Source organism: Bos mutus, chromosome 7 (assembly GCF_027580195.1).
Source record: "Bos mutus isolate GX-2022 chromosome 7, NWIPB_WYAK_1.1, whole genome shotgun sequence".
In the NCBI taxonomy this organism is placed as follows: Eukaryota; Metazoa; Chordata; class Mammalia; order Artiodactyla; family Bovidae; genus Bos; species Bos mutus.
In genome coordinates, this window is record NC_091623.1 from 83,834,138 (window position 1) to 83,855,029 (window position 20,892).

General features: G+C 59.5%; 1 protein-coding gene across 1 annotated transcript; it reads left to right on the forward strand.

Moving 5' to 3' along the window:
* The first annotated feature begins 514 nt into the window (after positions 1 to 514).
* Positions 515 to 19,577, forward strand: ONECUT3 (one cut homeobox 3). The gene is made up of 2 exons (XM_070374872.1): positions 515 to 1,700; positions 19,285 to 19,577. The coding sequence occupies exons 1-2, from the start codon at positions 515 to 517 to the stop codon at positions 19,575 to 19,577; spliced, it is 1,479 nt and encodes a 492-aa protein (XP_070230973.1).
* Positions 19,578 to 20,892: the final 1,315 nt, after the last annotated feature.

Genomic DNA, 20,892 nt, shown 5'->3' on the forward strand with positions numbered 1-20,892 from the left:
GCCAGGGAGGAAAGTAACCTTCACGACCCTTGGAGGAGACAGAGAATCTGAGCCCCAGAGACTAAGTCACCAGCCCCGCCTCGGTGAAGTCTGTCCTCGACCTCCGTCCATTGTCCCCGAGTACCACTGATCCCCAGGGGGCATGGTGGAGGCAGTGGCAGGGTGTCTGGCAGAAGCCCGGAGTCTAGCCCACTCCGGCCAGCGTGGCGCTCCAGGGGGCCAGGGCGGGCGGAGAGCTAGTCGGCGGGAGGCGGCGGCTAGGGGAGCCGGTGGGCGGGGGCGCTGACGTCAGACCCGGGCCCGGGCGCCGGCGGCCGCTCCCCCGCCACATCCTGGTGGCCGCGCTCGCAGCCGGGCCGGGCCGTACGCCGCGCAGCCGGGCAGCCTCGCGCGCAGCCACCGGGGAGCGGGCGGGGGCCATGCGGCGGCCTTGAGCGCGCCGGGCCGGCGCCGAAGAGCGCGCGCGGCGGGCGGGCGGCCGAGCCGGCGAGGAGTCCGCGCGCGGCGGCCGAGAATGGAGCTGAGCCTGGAGAGCCTGGGGGGCCTGCACGGCGTGGCCCACGCGCAGGCGGGCGAGCTGCTAAGCCCGAGCCACGCGCGCTCGGCAGCGGCGCAGCACCGCGGCCTGGTGGCGCCCGGGCGCCCCGGCCTAGTGGCCGGCATGGCGAGCCTGCTGGACGGCGGCGGCGGCGGCGGCGGCGGGGGCGCCGGGGGCGCGAGCGGCTCGAGCGGCGCGGGTGGCGGCGCTGACTTCCGCGGGGAGCTGGCCGGCCCGCTGCACCCGGCCATGGGCATGGCCTGCGAGGCGCCGGGCCTGGGCGGCACCTACACGACGCTCACGCCGCTGCAGCACCTGCCCCCGCTCGCAGCCGTGGCGGACAAGTTCCACCAGCATGCGGCGGCCGCGGCCGTAGCCGGGGCACACGGCGGCCACCCTCATTCGCACCCGCACCCGGCCGCCGCGCCGCCCCCGCCGCCCCCGCCGCAGCGCCTGGCGGCCAGCGTGAGCGGCAGCTTCACCCTCATGCGCGACGAGCGCGCGGCGCTCGCCTCCGTGGGCCACCTCTACGGGCCCTACGGCAAGGAGCTGCCCGCCATGGGGTCGCCGCTGTCGCCGCTGCCCAATGCGCTGCCGCCCGCGCTGCACGGCGCCCCGCAGCCCCCGCCGCCGCCGCCACCCCCGCCGCTGGCCGCCTACGGCGCACCGGGCCACCTGGCCGGGGACAAGCTGCTGCCGCCCGCCGCCTTCGAGCCGCACGCCGCGCTGCTGGGTCGCGCGGAGGACGCGCTGGCCCGCGGGCTGTCCGGAGGCGGCGGCAGCGGCGGCGGCGCGGGTGGCGGGAGCACCGCGGGGCTGCTGGCGCCGCTGGGCGGGCTGGCGGCGGCTGGAGCGCACGGGTCTCACGCGGGCGGCGGCGGCCCGGCCGCGGGCGGCGGTGGCCCCGGGGCGGGCGCGGCGGCGGAGGAGATCAACACCAAGGAGGTGGCGCAGCGCATCACGGCGGAGCTGAAGCGCTACAGCATCCCGCAGGCCATCTTCGCGCAGCGCATCCTGTGCCGCTCGCAGGGCACGCTCTCCGACCTGCTGCGCAACCCCAAGCCCTGGAGCAAGCTCAAATCGGGCCGTGAGACCTTCCGCAGGATGTGGAAGTGGCTGCAGGAGCCCGAGTTCCAGCGCATGTCGGCGCTGCGCCTGGCAGGTAGGAGCTCAGCGCGCACCGCCCGACCCTAGGGGTCCTGCTCCGGGGGCCTCCCTAGCACCAGGCAATGCGTCGGCGGAGAGTCCCGGCCCCCTCCCCATTTGGCCTGGCACTCCGCCGCCCGCTAGGGACCCCCTTGCAGGAGGTGAGAGCGCGATCTTCGCCCCTGCCCGTCTGTACCGTCACCAAAAGGAGGGAAAGGTCTGTGCCGCCTTCCCTCCCCTACGGGAGTCTACACTCGCGCTCAGTCCCTCCAGGAACTGGGAGTGGGATCCCTGGGTCCCTTCAGACTGCTGGAGGATCCGCAAGTTGCCAGCAGGGTCGCTCATTGTGTGTGATGTGTGTGTGTGTGTGTGTGTGGCGGGGTTGGGGGTGTGATCCAGACGTGCCGCCGCTCTCAGCTCGGAGTGCCACCCCCTCCCCCGAACGGCCCCTCACTGCTCCTCCCGCTCCGGGGGCAGAGTGTAGGAACCGTGCACCGAACACCGGCGCCTCCGCAGCCAGAGCCGGGCCCGCGCTCAGCCCCCGGCCCCAGCGCGCGCTTCTTTGTAGCTGGGCCTCCGCGATCGATAGCCCCCTCCCCCCTCCGGCCGCTGGCAAAGGTCACTCGAGAACGGGCGGGGGAGGGGCGGCCCGGGGGACCCGCGGCCCAGAGGCCTTCACACCCCAGCCGGCCGGCCGCCCTCCCCGCGCGGTTGCTCCTGGCTCGAGTGCGCGCACCGAACCCGCCTCTCTTTTCCATTTTGTGTTTCTCTCATTTCTACTCTCTCTGTCGGGGCAAACTGGTATCTATTTCTTTGCTTGATCCACATTTTCCTCCTTGTCTTATTCTTCCTCGTCCTCTCTGTCCTGCTCCCTCTCTACCTCTCTCTGCTTCCTCATCTTACTCCCACTGATGCTCATTGACCCTCTTCTCCCTCCCAGCTGACAACAGCAGGGTCCACACCTGCCCCCAGCCAGCCGCTGCCCAGGACCGCTTCTGCTGAGTAGGGGGAGTGCAGGAGAGCCCCCATTCTCGCAGTGGTGGCCTGGCTTGGGTGGGGAGGGTCTTTTCCTGGCCATTCTGGGGAGGGGCTGCAGCCACCCCAGCCATGGGGACAATAGCAGCCCCAGGCACCTGATCGATCGCTTCTGTGCACAGGGGCGAGAGGGGCTGGATGGAGCGGGCTAGGGCTCAACCAGCCGCCCCTGGAGCGGGGAGGATGGGAGGGATTTGGCTGTGTCTGCAGCCTTCTGCTGTGAAGACTGGGTTGCCAGTGGGGGATGGAGAGGGGTCCGTGTTATTTGCTCCCCTCCCCCAGGCCACCTGGACAACCTGGGGCCCCTGCACCTACACGTGTGCCTCAGTTTCCCCTCTGCAGAACAAGGTGATTGAGCCTCCGATAGGCTTCCTTCATCCTCCACATTGGGGAATAAATCCTCCTTTCATGTGGCAGGTGACCAAGTGCGTGGGAAGGTTGCCATGAAATGTTAGAAATGGCATCAGGAACCTGGACGGTCTTGTTTGAAGACAGGATCCACTCTGTCCTGCCCCACCCCCCTCGTGACACATGCAGTGACACAGGTGTGTTCACAGGAGACACTCAAGCACACCAATGCACAGTCATGGCCTGCTGTGTGTGCGTGATGCAGGTGACATTAGGGAGCAGGCCAAAGGCAGAGTTCTGACACCACAGATACTAAGAGGCCCTTGTCGAATGGGGTCACTGGTGAGGTCTGACTTACCGCCACTCTGGCCACCTTTGGCCTCCTCCCCAGGGCATGTATTTCGGGGACATTGTGTCTGACACATGTGTACCCAAAGGACACACACCAGTTTCCTTTTTTTTTTAATTCCACTGTCACATCATGTAAGAAACAGAACCCATTTGTGGCATTCGAATGGCACATTTCGGGGCCATCCAAGAGGTTGATGAGGGCGTCTTAGAATAGCAGACTTCAGGGGAGAAATCCCTGTGGGGGTGCTGCTGTGGGAGAGCAGCGCCAACCGGCAGGGGAGGGCAGGCGGCCCGCGCTTGCATCCCGGCCGGGCCTCCCTGACTTCTGTGGCGGTAGAGAGCCTCCTCGCCTCTTTGAGCCTCGGTTTCCCCATTTGGACTGGGACTCAGAATAGCGACCGTCTGGGGGCCCCTAGGGGAAATGCAGGGCCTGAGGGCAGGGCCTGGCATATGCTCAGGTCCAGGGGACACTAAACCGCGACACCTGGCCTGTTTCCGTTGCTTCCCCAGGCCCCTGCCCACTCTGTGATCTTGCCGCCCGCCTGGTCCGCGCACCGGGCCCTGGGCACCTGCTGCACCTTGGGCGCGCTCAGGACCGCGTCCAGAGCGCGGGGCTGGGCTTAGAATGTTAGAGGTGGCTGGGTCGTGGGGTAATTAGGAGCCGACCGGCTGAGAGGCCTTTAGTTCCGGTCGCTGCGCAAATGAAAAGCGGTTAAGTGGCGGCAAATCGCAGCGGTTAGGGGGAGGTGGCCTGGCTCATCTCTCCCCCACGCGCCGCCCCGCACGCGCAGCCTGAGGCGCCTCCAGGCCGCCGACCCGCACAGTCCGACCCCGGCAGGCCGCACTCACCGCCCTTCCTCCTCCCCAGTCCCCATCCTGAGCCCAGCGAAAGCCGCCCGCCATCCCCGGACCGGCCGGCAGCTCCGCGCCCCGGTCCCGCCTCCGCGCGCTTGCGGGCCTCTGTCTCCGGCCTCGCTTCTTGGCCCAGCTGCTGTGGGCGTCCCGTTGGGGTGTCCTCCCCACCGCCCTGGACCAGGAGGCGGTAAGGACGGAGAAAGACACACGCAGAGACAGGCAGAAAGACACAGAGATAGGTAGGGAGAGACAGTGGCAAAAACAAAGTGAGAAAGACAAAAAGAGACAAAGAGGCAGAAAAGGAGACTGGAAACGGGAGGTGACGGCTCCCAACGGCAGCTCCTCAGCTGGGGTCACTCGTCTGGAACCTGACGGCTCCCAGCTCCTCCACCTCTCTCCTTCCTCAGGAATGAGGGACTGTTTAAGCCAGTTCAGATAATGAACCCACTTTACAGACCACAGAGCCAGGGCTGAAAGGGACGCACTTGCCGAAGTTGCACAAGCAGGGGGACGTGGAGCCGGCAGTCCTCTGGGATTGAGGACTTAAGGGGGATTTCTTTCTTTTGAAGCACCCAAGAAATCTGGCCAGGTAGACCTCAGGGTTCCCCACTCCGTTGCTCCCAGACCTGTCTGTTCTTTGCGACTCAGTTTATCCATCTGTAAAATGTGTGCACTGGGGTAGACAGGCTCTGGGTCTGAATTCTGAGATTCTGGGGACGGCCCATCCTGCAAGGCCCCAACCCCACTGTCCTGGTGGGGTCTCACCCTGCTCCACCCTCAGGGTCCTTAGAGCCCCGCAGCTTCCCAGCCGCCACCTCTTCGAAGCCCTCCCTTGGAAGACTCCGTCTCAAACGGTAATTACGGAAGAGGGGCTGGGGGAGGGGCTGATGGACTTCTCTGCGGGGGCGGGGTGGTCGATGAATTCGAATTACCGGCTCTAATTCATCACCGCCGCCTGGTCGATAACTTCGCCCGTCTTCAAATATTGTTTAAATTGCAACTCCGGAGGAAAAGTATTTTTTGTAACTGATCAGAGAATATATATAAAATATCAGATGGTGGCGATTGAAGGAAGGGTCCTCTCCTCCTGGCTCACTAGTGAGCCCTGAACCTAGAATCCCTGAAGGATGAGGGAGACCGCTGGTGGGGGAAACTGAGGCAGGGAGGGAGCCATTTCTGGAGCTGAAGCTGGTGGGCACAGTGAGGGCAGTGACCAGCGGCTGGGAGTCTGGGGGGGACGGTGGTGGAAGGGGAAAAGACACATCAACTGCCCCTCCCCCCAGACTAGGACAGGCCTGTCCCCCACCCATTCTGTATCCAACATCAGGTGTTGAAAAGCTGGCGGGCAGGTGGGGTGGGGGCTTTCCTAGGCTGAAGAGACTCAACTGAGAGGTCTACTCTGGTAGGACTACTACCCAAACCCCATAAATGATCTGCCCACCCCACCCCCCAAAGGCCAATGTACCTTCTGTAAAACTTAACCTTGAACCAACCACAAGGGCCCATACCTCTTACAGATCCTTTAGGAAAGACATCCTAGCTGAGAACTTGGATAACTGGCCTCACCTGGGTTCTATCACTAACTCATCCTGGGCAAGGGTCTGAGTCTCAGTTTCTTCATCAGAGAAATGGACAGAATCAAGTGCCACCTCCGAGGTGCTTGTTGAGGTTTTTCTTATCAACTCATTCCCCACCAGAACCCCTAAGGACACATTCACAGAACCTGCACCCTGAGGCCACATTGCTTACTCACTCTCACCTGCTCACACCACACCTCCTAGTCTGTAGGGAAGACCCGGGTCACCACCGGCAGTCTGTGCTTCGTGGAACCCACAGAGAGTGGGCAGGGGAGCTGGAAGGGGGTCTGGGACCCAGAGGGGGCACTGCAGACCCCGCCCCGAGAAACAGGGAGTAGGGGGAGACTGTCTGGGGCTGTGGGTACCAGAGCCTTGTGGGTCTGAGTACAATGCCAGGGGCCCCCACACCAGCCCCCCTTATAGAACACAAGCCCCAAGTGGGGTGGTGCCAGCTCCCTGCCCAGGTTCCGTGATTCTGGCTGTCAGATGTGGAGGGGGCTGTCTGGGGTGCTCAGAGCCCTCCCCCTCCCCTAGGAATGAGGGACTGTTAAGCCAGTTCAGATAATGAGCCCACTTTACAGACCACCAAGCCAGGGCTGAAAGGGACGCTCTTGCCAAAGCTGCACAAGCGGGGAGATGTGGAGCTGGCAGTAAGTGGGGCTTGAGTGGCTCAGGCTCCTATCCCACTCAGGGCCCAGCAGAGACAAAGGCTGGGAGGAGAGCTCAGTGGACTGAGGCCAGGACTAAGAGGAAGGCTCTCCAGGTTACATCCAGGTCCAGCTTACAAACACTTGGGTGACGCTTGGGCCAGGAGGGAAGGCCTGCACTTTCCTCCTGACACAGAGTTGGACAGACTTCTGTGCCCATGGGAGCCCCGCCAGGGACCACCAGAGACCCTCGAGGGGGTGGGCGGGGGGTAGAGGGGGAGTGGAGGTCGAGTCCCAGTGTCCTCCTGCTGAACACAGAGCCACCTGCTTCTGCTTCTCCTGGCTGCCAGCCCTCAGGGGGAATTTGGGTCACTGAATGTCCAGCCTCCCTGGACCCCAGGTCGGAGAACTTCCTGCCTGAGAGACTGGATGGTCACCCCCACGTCACAGAGAAGCACACAGAGGTCCTGGAGCTGGGCTTTGGCTTCTTTATTCCGAGTCTCCTTAGCTGAAAATCCTATGCTATGCTATGCTAAGTTGCTTCAGTCGTGCCCGACTCTGTGCGACCCCATAGAAGGCAGCCCACCAGGCTCCGCCGTCCCTGGGATTCTCCAGGCAAGAATACTGGAGTGGGCCGCCATTTCCCTTTCCAATGCATGAAAGAGAAAAGTGAAAGTGAAGTCGCTCAGTCGTGTCCGACTCTTAGCGACCCCATGGACTGCAGCCTACCAGGCTCCTCCGTCTATGGGATTTTCCAGGCAAGAGTACTGGAGTGGGGTGCCATTGCCTTCGGGCTCACCAAGACAGGGCCATTTTCCCTAGCCTCCTCCGACACCCCGACGCCCCCTATCAATCATCACCACTCTAGTCGGAGCAACCCACCTCTGGCCGCCTCCTTCTCCACGCTGGTCTCCAGGCTCCACCCCCTTCCCTGGAGTCCTCTCCGCAGCTGGAGGGGGCTCACCATTTCTCTTCTTAATACCATGCCTGGTCGCTCTCCAGATCCCAGAAGTGGAGGCAACTTTCTATTCTGCCTCAGTGCGGGTGGAAACACCAAGGACAAAAGGCTGGGAGGCGGGAAGCCAGAACTGCTGTAAGGATGGAGGCCGGCCCCTATGGCTGGAGTCTTTGTGTGTAGCAGCGAGCTCGGCTTAACCAGGGCAGCTTAGGCTGGTTTGAATCAAGTTTTTAATTAAATATGGCCCTTGATCAATAAGGAAGGCTGTGCTCCTAGGGGAGGAGAAAAGCTGGTCTGGAGCCAGGACCAGCCTGGGAGACCCATCTGACCTTGGGGTGTCCTGGGGCACCTGCGGCCTCAGTTTCCCCTCGGCCAAATAGGTGTAGATATGAGTGGGGCCGGTATGCGGATGGGGCCAGGATGTGGGTGGGGTCAAGATGAGGTTGGGGCAGGGTCCCTCCTGCCTCCTGTCTTGCTTTATGGACTGATGTGGGAGTGGGCGAGGGGCTTAGACCTAAAGAGTCACACGCACCAAGCCACAGATTGGCAGAAGGAAACGGACCAGTAGGGCGTCCATGACTGGCGTGGGCCGCCGGAGAGAAAGGACGGAAGTGTAGACGTGCCCGGGACGCAGTGTAGAGGCGCATGGGGAACTTAAGCAGAGATGCAAAGGAACGGGGATGTGAGGGTAGGTCCTCACGGGACACAAGTAGGCGCCCACACTAGGACAAGAGAGCGCAGTCTCCGGCTCAAGTCGGGTCTGGCGATCGGAGGCAGCACGGGGCGCTGGGGATGTGGGGAAGAACCCCCTTCTCTCTCCCGAAACCGCTTCGAGCGGCCAGGAATTATTCATGGACCCCAGCTGGGCCGCCTGACCACTTCTCCACACCCGCTTCCAGGCAGTTGCTGTCCGACCCTACTCCCTAGTGCTGGGGGGTTGGGAGAAGGTCGCGCCCGCGAGCGGTGGCGGGGTGGGCAATTGGGGGCCTGGTACGGATACAGCAGGGTTCATGCTTCTCTACGAAACCGAGCGTGCCCTGGGGAGGAAGTCAGTGCCTTGGTTCCCACTGCCCCAGGCCGCCGCTGCCCCGCAGTGCCGGCCAAGCCGCCGCGGGCAAAACCCGGGCCTCCGCGTTCCGCCGTTCTGTCCGCGGCGGACGTGGGATCTCCCAAACCTGAAAGGATCTAGCGTGCACCTGCCTTCCACAGCTCGGCGGGAGGTGGACGCGCGCGGCCCAGTGTAAGGAGACCGGAACACTGGCACTTCACACCCGCGGCGTCCCAGAAGGGTCACCGGCGGCGCTCGCATCCCACCACTCGGGGGGAAATCACATCTCACCCAGGGGTAGCCGTGTCTGGGTTCGCCTCCCTCCCGGCCCCAGAGCGGCGTCGGACTTGGCGTGCTCGGCTGTGCGCTCGCTCGGAACGTCGGGTCGCTGCGCCTGGAATGCAAACGGTTCAGCGCCGGGGGACACGGGGCGCTCCCAGAGAGGGAGGCACGGGCCGGCGGCAGCTCGGGTCCGTGACCGTGGACAAGGCGTGTCCCCTGAGCACTTCCGTTTCCCCAAATGGAGACTAGAATCCGCAGCCGGCTGGAGCACAAAGCGGATAAAGAAAAAAGCTCCAGTGCGTTGGGGAACCTCGACAAAGACCCTGCTCGCTCCCTCTGCCTGCCTTCTGCTTCCCCAGCCTGTTCTTTTCAAAAACATTGTATTTTTTTTTTTTTTCAAACAGCGGACACATTCGCCAAGTCCTCCTTTCTATAAATCCCAGTTTCTATTTCTCCTTCTAAAGAGAGGTGACACTTAATCCAGCACCCCTAATGCACGTTCTTTTCTTTTCCTCTTTTAAAAAAATGCCACCAAAAGACCACCCACCCCCACACCCCCGCAGTTCTCCTGTGCTTTTGCTTCCTGACACGGAACATCCACATCAGGAAAGACAGCGCCTCGGAGGCCCTTTTGCCAGCTGCGTAATATTCTCTTTGGCCGTTCCCTCCTTTCTTCAACCACCTCCCCGCCCGGTGGACACCTGGGCGGTTTCAGATGGTTTGCGGTCAGCCCCAGGCAGCAGCGCGCACGTGCACCGCCACCATTTCGCTTGTGACTTTACTTGTGGCTGAGTTTGCCAATCACTGAGATGCTGGCTTCCCCTACCCCTCCCTTTTCTGCGCTTCCCCCCACCCCTCCCTTTTGTGCGCTGGCCTCTCTACGCTTTTTCTTATCACCGGTTCCTTTCCTGTCATCTTTTTCAAATCCATTTCCAACTGCTGGCCGCTGTGACTGTTAACAGTTTTTTTTTTTTTTTTTAAATAAAAGCTCTGTGTGCGCACTGATGCGGTTTGCCCCCCCACCACCACCAACCCCTCCCCTCCACAGTGCCTGAATGGGGAGGGGGTTCGAGGCATGAGAGTTGCCCCTGGACACCCCCAGCGTCCCCCATCACAGACACTGCAACCACCAGATGGAGCCCCCCTCCCCCACACACACCAGGGGTAGCCCAGAGTCCAGTGGAAATGCTCATTTCTCTGATAAGTCTTTGAAAGGCTCAGAACTAATTTGAAAATGCGGCCATTAAAATCCCATCAGGGGAAGGAGAAGGGGGAGGGATCAAGGGAGGGATGGAGGGAGGCTGGGCGACAGCCAAGGTGGTTCAGATGCTGGGAGATGGGAGGTGTAGACCTGGCGGGCAGGGGAGGAGAGGACGCAAGGAGCGGGTGTGGAGATCAGGGAGGCAGCAGAGGCAGAGGGGGCTCCTGAGGCTTCCAGAGGGTCCTCCGTTTCCCTGGAGATGACTCCGCCCCCCGCATCCATGAGAACCTCTTACTGGGGCCTGCAGGGATGCAGGGTATGGATAAAGAGGATGGAGGTATGAATGTGCTCAGCTCCCCTCCTAGTGGCTCACTGTGTGACCTTGGGCAAGTCACTCACTGTCTCTGGCCAGAGGAGGCCAGCGGGGAATGCTCAAGGCAGACAGCCCAGTGGGGACAAGCCACCAGGTGGGTGTATCAATGTGCCCCACATCTGGGGCTGGGCAGCTGGTGGCCGGGGTGGGATGTGTCGCCAAGGAAACCAGTCATCATCCCAGCCGGGGACCTGGCTCCGTATTGAATTGTCTGCTCCAAGAAGCTGAGCTGAGCTCAGAAGGTGGCTGGAAGGAGGGGACAGCGAATCCAGCTCCTGCTCCCATACCCCAACCTGTACCCAGGTGGATGGACACTGTGGGGTACAGGCTTATGAGGTCAGGGGGGCAGAGGGCCGACAAGAGCAACTCTTTGGGGACCTTGAACACAGCACAGAGTGCCACACAGAAGGACTGAGACAACGCTCCTAGGTCGCTGATTTTGGGGGCCACCGTCTGGCTGTTGTTGTCTCCTGTCAAACCCAGACTTTCTTGGGGGTGTCACCCTTCTAGTGCGACCCTGGCTCCTGCCTCGTCTCCCTGGGCTTCACTATGCCTCTCCCCCGTTGTCCCCAGATGTCAAGCTCGGCCTCCTATTTTACCCTCCATGCCCAGATCTGTTCCGACCCAGGCAGCCTCAGGTCTTCCCCTACAAATAGCCCACCCACACCCGCCTTCACCCCCGCTGCACATCGGGGCAGCCATGGGTCTCCCTGTATCTCTGATTGTTTGGCTAGCATGCCATCACATCAGATCGCGTCAGGCAGGGGCTGCATCCATCTTACTCACTGCTTTCCCCAGCAAAGCTATCCAAACAGCACACATAGTAGGCGCTTGATAAGTGTGTGGAGAAAGAGCTAGTGAAGGGAGGAGTGATGGCTGCAGGCCCACCCTGGCCTGCATTTGGACTGCTGTACGGTGGGACCCCCACTTCCATGGACGGATGGGGACATCAGGACCAGGGTTGTAAACCACGGAGTGTATGCGAAGGGCCACTTGGCCCCTGGAGCCTGCTGACCAGGAAGGACAGGGTGGTGGTGGGGGGTGGGGGCAGCTAGCAGTCCCAGGACAAGAGCAGACAAGAACTGCCCTAGGTCTGGGTGGCCCATCCTGCATTCTGTACACTCAGACCCCATGGGCTCAGGGCCACCCATACTGGCTGTCACACCCAGAAGTCACATTATGCCCTTGACTCTTCACACAGCACCCTCCATCTGATGTCCATGCTGTGTCCACTACACCCTCCAGGCCAGCTGCAAGCCAAGGTCACGCTGAGGTCTGGCTGGGTGTTCCTGTACTGCCCACTGACCAGCCTCATCCTCTGAGCCTTCCCGCACTGTCCCTCCCATCCACCTGTCACACTCACGGCTCTGCCTACCATCATAGGTCACTTGCTGTCACTCACACTTGTGGTCTGGTCTGCATGGACACTCTCCCAGTGCAGCAAAGTGCACTGCACACACCACCTCCCTCTCACACCTCTGTCCACCTGGCCGGGCCCTGTGTCCTCACACAGGCACATCCAACAGACAGGGACAGACAGCCCATGTGGTCAGCTGGCTGGGCTAGGGATGGCCCTGGACAGGCATAGTGGGGCCACTCATTCTCCAGGTCACCCTGGTGGACCACAGCAGGCCTCAGGAGGAGGAAATAGAAGGAGGAGGGAGAGGATGAGGGATGAAGATGCTGAGGAACCTGAAGGGGAGGGGGAGACTGGCGGGAGAAGGGGAAGGAAGGGAGGAGAGAAGGAGAGGGGTTGTCTGGGGAGAAGGAGGGGGAAGGCAGCAGCGGTGGGTCAGACAGAAGCTAACAGGTGCAACCCCAGCTCCACCCAGTGGGGGCCTGGTTCTCCCCATCCACTGAGGGGGTGACTGAATCCAGGGCCCCAGCTTCTCCCTGGCAGACTGCAGACAGGGTGCTCCTGGGGTCCTACCGCCTTACCTGGCCCTCCAGGGCAGTGGCCACCAGGTCTCCCTGTGCAGGGTCTTCCAGTATGGGCTATTCCCCCACCACCCACAGTGGGGAGGGGCGTCAGTCAGTGGACAGACACAGTCGGCCCACAGCCTCCTGTGGATCCACTCTGTGCTGGACATCAGAGGGCTCCCAGGGGAGGGAAGTGGGGCTCTGCTGAGGGTAAGGAGAAGAGTTTCCTGGGGCAAGGGCCACTGAGTCTGGGCCTTGAGGGATGTGTAGGAGTTCTTTGGCTGAGGCCGCCCTGCTCCGAACCTTGGCCTCTCCATCCCTCCCCTCTCCAGGAAGATTCCTGGGAAGGTGCTGAGGCTTGAGGCATGTCCTGAGGCGGGGAGGCACTTCACAGCTGCACTGCAAGTGGGGGCTGGAACCTAGCCCCTGCCCCGCAGCCCCAGATGGGCGCTGAGAGCCTCAGCTCAGTGCCATCACCCTATTCAGGACTTTTCTGGCTAAACCCGTTCGCAGAGCCTGGCAAGGCAGGGCTCATGACTAAGACCATTTTCCATGTGAGGAAACAGGCTCAGAGGCAGGCACCGGGCAGTAACCCACGTGGTGGCCGGTCTGACTGCCCCCTTGGCTCCTGGAGGTGAGCAACTTCCTAGAACGGCAGGAGGCAGGAGGGACAGAGGTGCTGTGGGAGTAAGCCTCAGAGGGTCTGAAATGAAAGGGAACTTGAGGGTGACCCCCACTCACCTCCCTTTGCCATTGCCGCAGGGATGCGGCCCAGCCTGGCTGACCCTGCTTCCCGGAGCCCCGCCTTGTGCTGGGGCGGGAGACCACTGCCTCCTGCCGGTCACAACGGGAAACTCGGGCCGGACTGATAGAAAAGCCCACCCTTAGCCCTTGAGGGTTGGAGAAGGAAATGGCAACCCACTCCAGTGTTCTTGCCTGGAGAATCCCAGGGACGGGGGAGCCTCGTGGGCTGCCATCTATGGGGTCGCACAGAATCGGACACGACTGAAGTGACTTAGCAGCAGCAGCAGCAGCAGCCCTTGAGGGGTGCCCTCACATCAAATCAGATCAGTCGCTCAGTTGTGTCCGACTCTTTGCGACCCCATAGGAGCAGGCTAATTTGGAAAGGGGCCTCTTTTGTATCCCCTTGGATCTCCTCCGGGACTCCCAGGAGCCAGCCCCAGACCCTCCTCATCCCTGATTCCAAAATGACTGACAGCAATGAGATGGAGACCCTGGATGCTCTAAGATCATGGAATCTGGCTCCGAGTATCAGATTCTCCGTCCCTGAGGTCATGGAGGGCGGACAGGAGAGAAAGTTGGAGCCAGAACCTTCATTCCCTGAGAGAATGGTAAATACTGTCAGGGGGAAAGGAAGAAAAAAGCTGAGCAGGGAGAGAGTTTGCAGAATTAAATTGGAGAGGGGGGTCAGGATGGACCTCACAGATGAGATGAGATCTTTGAGTGAAGACTAGAAGGAGACGAGGGAACTATGAAGAAACGTGGGGAAGAGCGATGCAGGCAGAGGTGGCAGCTATTTGCAAAGGCCTGAGTTTGGTCTGTGCCCGGGGTGAAACCAGTGTGGCTGCGAAGCTGTGAGCTGAGTCGGGGCAGCAGGAGGACATAAGAACAGAGAGACAGTGGGGGTAAGGGGCTGACTGAGATGAGGAGGGGGCGGATAGCTGACGGCACACTGAAAAATGTTTGAAGGAGGCAGAGGGTCCCAGTTTTGCAGTTGAGACTGAAGCAGGCCTTGTAAAGGAACTGACTCCCAGGGTCCCTGAGAGACAACCCCCCCAAAATCCCACAAGCCAGCCCAGCTGGCTCCTCCTGTGCTGTCATGGCAACCATGGTTAGTGGTGTGGGCCTGAGTCTGGAGCCCCTCCCTGTCCCCCCACCACAAGCTGGGAAGCCCTGGTAAGGGGACTGGGCTATGTACTCCCTGTACTAGTCACATACAAGGTGAGCCCTATGATGGGGTTTGATGGTACAAGTGAGGGTATTGGAGGAGACAGTTTTGGAGGGGATAAAATGGATGGTGTTAAGAGTGCAGGTGGAGGAAATGATGAGAGCAGAGGTGGTGTTGATGGGGTGATGAGGTAGACTGTGGATGGAGGTGGTGCTGGCATAGGTGGTGGTGATGGTGGAGGAGGAGGTGATGCTGGTAGAGGTGGTAAAGGTGGAAGTAATGGAGGCGATGCTGGTAGGTGGACACCATGGTGGTGGAGAGGAGGGCAGAAGAGGCAGCGGAGGTGGAAGCGATGCAGGTGGAGGAGATGGTGATGGTGGAGGTGACAGAAGCAGAGGTGATGGAGGGCAGATAAGCGACCCTGATGGGGGAGGAAGAATGGAGGTGGACAAGCCGCAGGGGGAGCAGGGGACGGTGGAGGGGATGCTGGAGGAGGCTTCCTAGGCACACCACAGTGGTGGTCCCCAGGGGAGATCATTGCGGGAGAGGTGGGCCTAGAACTGGCAGGGCAGTGTCTGGGGGCCGTGGGTGGGGAGACCCCAGGCTGCTCCCAGCGGCCCCTCTTCCCCAGGCTACTTCCTGGTCAGTCCTCTCACAGCCTCTGTTTTCACTTCTGTGAAAGGGGCCCATTCCCTGTCCTCTCCTCCTCCTGGGGCTGCCTCCAGGGACAGCAGCGATTTGGGGGCTGGACTAGGGTGATCCTGAGTGCTGGAAGGGATACTGGTGGGCGGAGGAAGCCGCTCTGGGCCGCCTCCCCTACCGCACTGACACCCCCGCGGGGCCAGGGGCCTCCAGGCCGGCGCCGCTGGGGGCTGTGGGGGATGAAGCGGTGACAAAAGCTGCTCGCGGTAAACAGCTCCGACTGGAGCCCAGATCGATCCGGCTGTGAGGAGCTGTAATTAGATTGAACGCCCGGGAAGCGGGGGGGAGAGCGGAGCCTCTTTTTGCTGTGATCGACAAAACGCGAAGTTTTTTCACGACTCTGCTGTGGCTGGCCCCTCCCTCAGCCTCCGCCTCTGAAGCCCCCACTCGGCTCTGGATTGGACAAGAAGGAGGTGGGTGAGGAAGAGGCGACCCACATCTTACCTCCCTTCCATCTGCCAGTCAACCCTGGCTCCTGTCCTGTCCCTGCCAGGACTTGCTGGGTGACTTTGGGCAAGTGGCCTACCTTCTCTGAGTAGGAAAGAATCTCCTTGCCTTATGGAATTATCTCAAGGATGAAAAAAAAAACAGCACATGGAAGGCCCTGGACGTGTAAAGCTCTTGCAGGCTTTCTGAAATGTTTGTATCTCTGCCCTTCCTATAAATGCATGTTGAGTTTGTGAGAACAATTCTAAGTGAGTGAATGAAAGCATGAGTGAATGAATGAATTGGAGGTCACAACAGGTGGCAAGAATGTAAAGGCCTGGGCTGAGTTTTGACTCTTCCCTGATGTTGCTGCCCGAGATCCAGCTTTTCCTTAAAAGAATGGGGATGTGGCCTCCTCTTGTGAGCTTCACAAGCTGGCCAGTTCCAAGGAGATGAGAGGTCAAGGTGGTTCCTGGTGCTTCCTTTCCACGTTTCTTTCTTTTAAAATTAATACTTATTTTTAATTGCTTTACAATGTTGCATTGGTTTCTGCCATACAGCAACACGAATCAGCCATAGGTATGCATATGTCCCCTCCCTCCTGAACCTCTCTCTCCCATCAAAGTTTCTTTATGCAGATAAAACATGAATAAATGTTCCCTCTCCCCACTTTGTATACAAAATGCTGTCTGGTACATGGTTCATCTCCTAGGTTTTACCTCATACAGTACTAGGATTTCTGTCTCCTTTCTTGTACAGCTGTTTGTTCTTCCAGGAATTTATGGTTGCTTATCACAAACTCTCCCACATCCTCCAACAAAATGCAAAACTAACACCTGTTAGGACATCTCCCCTTTCTACTTCTGTTGGTGCACCGGCTCTGATCTTGGGCTGACCTCTTGTCCCTGGTGCCTTTGTCCTGCTGTCTTTCAGGGTCTCCCTTCTTCATATGGGATACCTCTTTTCTTCTAGATTGAATCACATTTCCTGAATCCCACATCTTCCTTTTTTGATTTACTTCCTCATGTTGATGAAACATGCCCTCTAATAGCTTTCTGAGAAAAGGGTGCACAAAAGTCAACTTTTGGAGACCTTGAATGTCTGACTATATCTTTAGTCTGCCTTCATGCTTGAGTTTGGCTGGGCACACAATTCTAGCTGAATATAGATTTTGCTCAGAATTTTGAAGGCGTTGTTCCACTGGCTCATAGCTTTTGAGAAGCCTAAAGCCACTCTGATTCTTGGTTCTCCAAATGGCATGTGGCTTTCCTCTCTGGGAGCATTTATCTTCTTTTCACGCTGGGTCCCTGACATTTCACAAGGGTGAGCCTCAGGGAGTCTTTTTTAATTTATTGAGCTGAGCATTTCATGAGCTGTTTTAAACTGAATTCTCATGTCCTCCAACTGCTTCTCAGGTGGTGCAGTGGTAAAGAATCTGCCTGCCAATGCAGGAGACACAAGAGATGTGGAGAACCCCATGGACAGAGGAGCCTGGTGGGCTACAGTCCATGGGGTCATAACGAGTTGGACATGACTGAGCACACACACACACACACACACACATATTATTCTAATCATATTGATATAATTTGTTTGGGCTTCCCTTCCTCTAGTTTTGGATGGCCTCTTGCTCAGATGACAAACCTGCACATTCATCCTCAAACTTTGTTATCATCTTTCCCTCATTTTTCATCTCTGCATCCACTTGTATTTCCAGGGATATTTGCTTTATGTTCCAATTCTTCTTCTTTTTTTTTTTTTTTTTAACTTTTTGGCCATGCCACATGGCTTGCGGAATCTTAGTTCCCCAACCAGGGAATGAACCCCAGGCCCTTGGTGGTGAAAGCAGAGTCCTAACCACTGGACTGCCAGGAAAGTTCCTATGTCCCAATTCTTACATTGACTTTATTCCTGCTATAATATACTTAAATTCTAAGAGCATTGTCTGCCCCTTTCATGGTCCTTTCTATTGAACAGCATCCGGTTCTTGTTTCATGGATACAGTATTCTTCTCTTACCCCTCCCAGAATCTGACTTCTAATTGCACCTATCTTATCTGTTTCTTCTGAGAGCATCAGCCCCCAGTCCTCCTCCCATTTTTCTCACTTTCTCTCTCTCTCCTTCATTAGAGGCTTTTTTCTGAAAAGTCCAGTAACCTCTGCCTGCCAGTCTTATTTAATTATGAAGCCTGAAACAGCCAATTAGAAGCACTGTGTGTTCCAGGTCAGAAGAAGCCAGAAAAGGAAGTGGTGCATCAGTTCAAATGGAGGGGGGGACTTGGGGGCAGAGGGGGAGCTGTCATCACTGAGAAATGAGCCACAGCACAGGGGACATTCATTTATTTTTTACGGACGTGTGTGGACATTGATCTGGCATGTCATCTGGTTCAGACTGTTCCGGAACCAAAAAAAACCAGCTTGGTATGTGGTCCCAGCAGGCTACCAGGGCTGGCAGTGGAGATCTGCTAGTACAGCCTGTGCCACCAGCCACTCTGGGGGTGACAGAGTCGCTGGGGCAAGTGGTTTGTGGGAAGGCAGGATGGGGCGGGTGTCCACCACCCACTGTCCCTGACTGGTGTGTGGACAAGGAATTGAAACCCTGATGGAGTTTTCGCTGATGTCGCCAGTCCCCAGGTGGAGGTAGCCAGCTTTGGCTGGTGAAGATCATGTTGTCCATCCACTGGCCCCACAGCATTGAGGGGAGGGGCCCGCTTTGGAGCTGGTGCAGGGGGGAGCACGACCATAGGCTCCACCCTAGCTCCACCACTCTGAGATGCTGCCCCTTCTCCTTTGCAAGCTTCCACCCACCACAGGGGGCTTCCCAAGTGGCTCAGTGGTAAAGAATCTGCCTGCAATGCAGGAGATACAGGCAAACATGAGTTTGATCCCTGGGTTGGGAAGATTCCCCTGGAGAAGGAAATGGGAACCCACTCCAGTATTCTTGTCTGGAGAATCTCATGGACAGAGGAACCTGGAGGGCTACAGTCCATAGTGTTGAGAAGAGTTGGACATGACTGAAGTGACTTAGCACACAAGCACTGACCATAGGGCGGCCTCCTATGCCTTCCGCGTCATCTGGGCCAGGTGGTTCTGGCAGAGGGAGGGTTGGTCTTGCAATTCCCCACCTCCAGAAGTTCCCTGGGGGACCTGAGGGGTGCCAAGCCTTGGTCTCAGCCTGCTGGTGGAGGGAGGCCAGAGTAGGGGCTCAGAGATCAGAATCAGACCAAGTGGATGACCATGTTAGCTGGATTCTGGATCCCTAAGCTGATCAGGCCTCAGGTCAACAGGGAAGGAGACATGGATTGTCACCTGTCTTCCGAGAACCTAGTTGCCCCATCATTCCAGGGGGATGTTCCTGGGGTTTGTGACCCCACCCCCCCACAAAGAGGTATTAATTAACCAATTCTTTCACTCAGGTCTACACTGAGCCAAATAACTCACATGTAGGGTTTCCAGGTCATTTCCCCCAACATCCCCCAGGTGTGGGCTTCAGGAGGGAGGGCAGAAAGCCACCAACATTAGTTGTACTCTTGAGGTCAGGATTCTTGGGGGGTGAGGGGTAGTTTGGGGACATGAGGCTAGGAGGGGCTCAGAATGCAGAAAGGGTGTGGGAGGGCGTGACGACCCGTGCCTGTGGAAGTGTGCTCACACTATGTCCCCTTCTTTGTCTCCCCTACCCGCCCCCATCTGCCTCCTTTGTCTCTGTTCCCCGCCCACGACTGTCTGCCCCCCTCTCCTTCCATTACTGGTGGTCTCTATCGACCTACCGCCTTCTCGCTGCCTCCTGCTCTTTGTGTCTCCTTGTCTTTTTGGCCCTGTCCCCGTGTCGTCTCTCCATCTCTCGCGTTTCCCGCATTTCTGTTTCCTGATGTCTCGATGCTCCGGGACACGTGGCCTGTCTTCTCCCGTCCGGCCGCGCGGTGGCGCCGCGTCCCTCTCGCCCGCCCGCCCGCCCGCGCTCGCCCGCAGCCTGCAAGCGGAAGGAGCAGGAGCAGCAGAAAGAGCGCGCGCTGCAGCCCAAAAAGCAGCGCCTGGTGTTCACCGACCTGCAGCGGCGCACGCTCATCGCCATCTTCAAGGAGAACAAGCGGCCGTCTAAGGAGATGCAGGTCACCATCTCGCAGCAGCTCGGCCTGGAGCTCAACACTGTCAGCAATTTCTTCATGAACGCGCGTCGCCGCTGCATGAACCGCTGGGCCGAGGAGCCCGGAGCTGCCCCCGGGGGCCCCGCCGGCGCTGCCGCCACCTTCTCCAAGGCCTGAGGCGCCCCGACTGCGCGCCCTCCCAGCCTCCACGGCCGGGCGCTGCCCCCCGAACCCACATTCCGCCCCACCCCCGACTCCCACCCTGCCGGCCCGGAGACCTGCCCCAGGGCGCACCTGGAGGGGCTGCCGACCGGGCCCCCACACCCAGGGAAGGGACGCAGCACACCCCCAGCCCAAGTGCACAAAAAGGGTCCCCCCTCCCTCCGTCCCCATCCCCTTCAGGCCAAAGGAAGCCCTCCACCCCCCGAGAGGGAAAGGGGTGACAGAAAGGAGCGCCCCGGCTCCCTTTCAATTCAGGAAGCCCGGGGGGCCTCTAGGAAAACCAGGGCTCACGTGTCGTCCCGAAAGCGGGTCAAGAAGCACATACTAGAAACAGAAACCGGGTAATTTCAAAAAGGAATTTAAAGAATAGCCACTCCTTCGCCAGCTCCCGCCCGCAGGAGGGAGGCAGGAAGGCTTCGTCTCCAGCGGTGCCCCACGGACCCTCCCCCAGAACTCAGCTCTTTCGAAGTCGCCAAAGCCCACGTGGAGCTGGATGCTCACGCCGCCCCCTCCCCCCCCACTAAGACCACCCCCCGATCCGCTGGCAGAACTGCCCCCACAGCCAAGAACCCAGCCGCCCCTCCCGACGGCCAGGGCTCCTTGTGCCAAGAATTGCCTGCCTTAACGTCTGGGGAGGGGCCTGCCTGCAGCGGCTACCGGTGAGCTCCCATCCCCACCCAGTCCCGGACCGGAAGGGACGGCAGCTCAAACAAGCGGGTAATTCCAGAGGCCTCTGTCCCAGCATCCCTCTGTCCGGGATGCACTTTACCGCTACGCACCTTGATGAATGATGCGGGGAGAGACAAACCCCAGACAGCGGAAGAAAACACCCAGATTCCACAGAGAAGCGGGCCCCGGGAAGGCAGGGGAGCACCTGAGCTCCTGAGCGCTGGGGTCGCGGCGCCACCCTCGGCTCGGAATCCTCTGGACTTGCCCCACCTGCCAGCGCTTCGGGCTGCGGCGCTGAGCCTGCATGGGCGCACCTGTGCTCCTGCCTTGTCTCCAAAGAGAGAAAGAAGAGGATGAACAAGGTGGAATCTGCTTGCTCTGATTTTTGCCAAAAGAAAAAAAAAAAAAAAACAAAGGGGAAGGAAGGGTCAGAAATGAAGATAAGCACGCCCCCTCCCCACTCCCCCCTCCTCCAGGTGACCTCCAGGATTGGCCGGCAGCTGGATCCCAAGAGCCTGCTCCCCGCCAGCCGGGGGTTCAAGAGCTGGAGGCTAGAAGGAGCCTCTTCCCGCACCCAAACCCGGCTGACCCCGCCGCCTCC

What these genes read in the sequence shown, in the direction of transcription:
- ONECUT3 (XM_070374872.1), top strand. Translation starts at nt 515, where the DNA reads ATGGAGCTGAGCCTGGAGAGCCTGGGGGGCCTGCACGGCGTGGCCCAC. An exon ending in GTCGGCGCTGCGCCTGGCAG is followed by an intron (nt 1,701 to 19,284) that starts GTAGGAGCTCAG and finishes GCTCGCCCGCAG; the next exon opens with CCTGCAAGCGGAAGGAGCAG.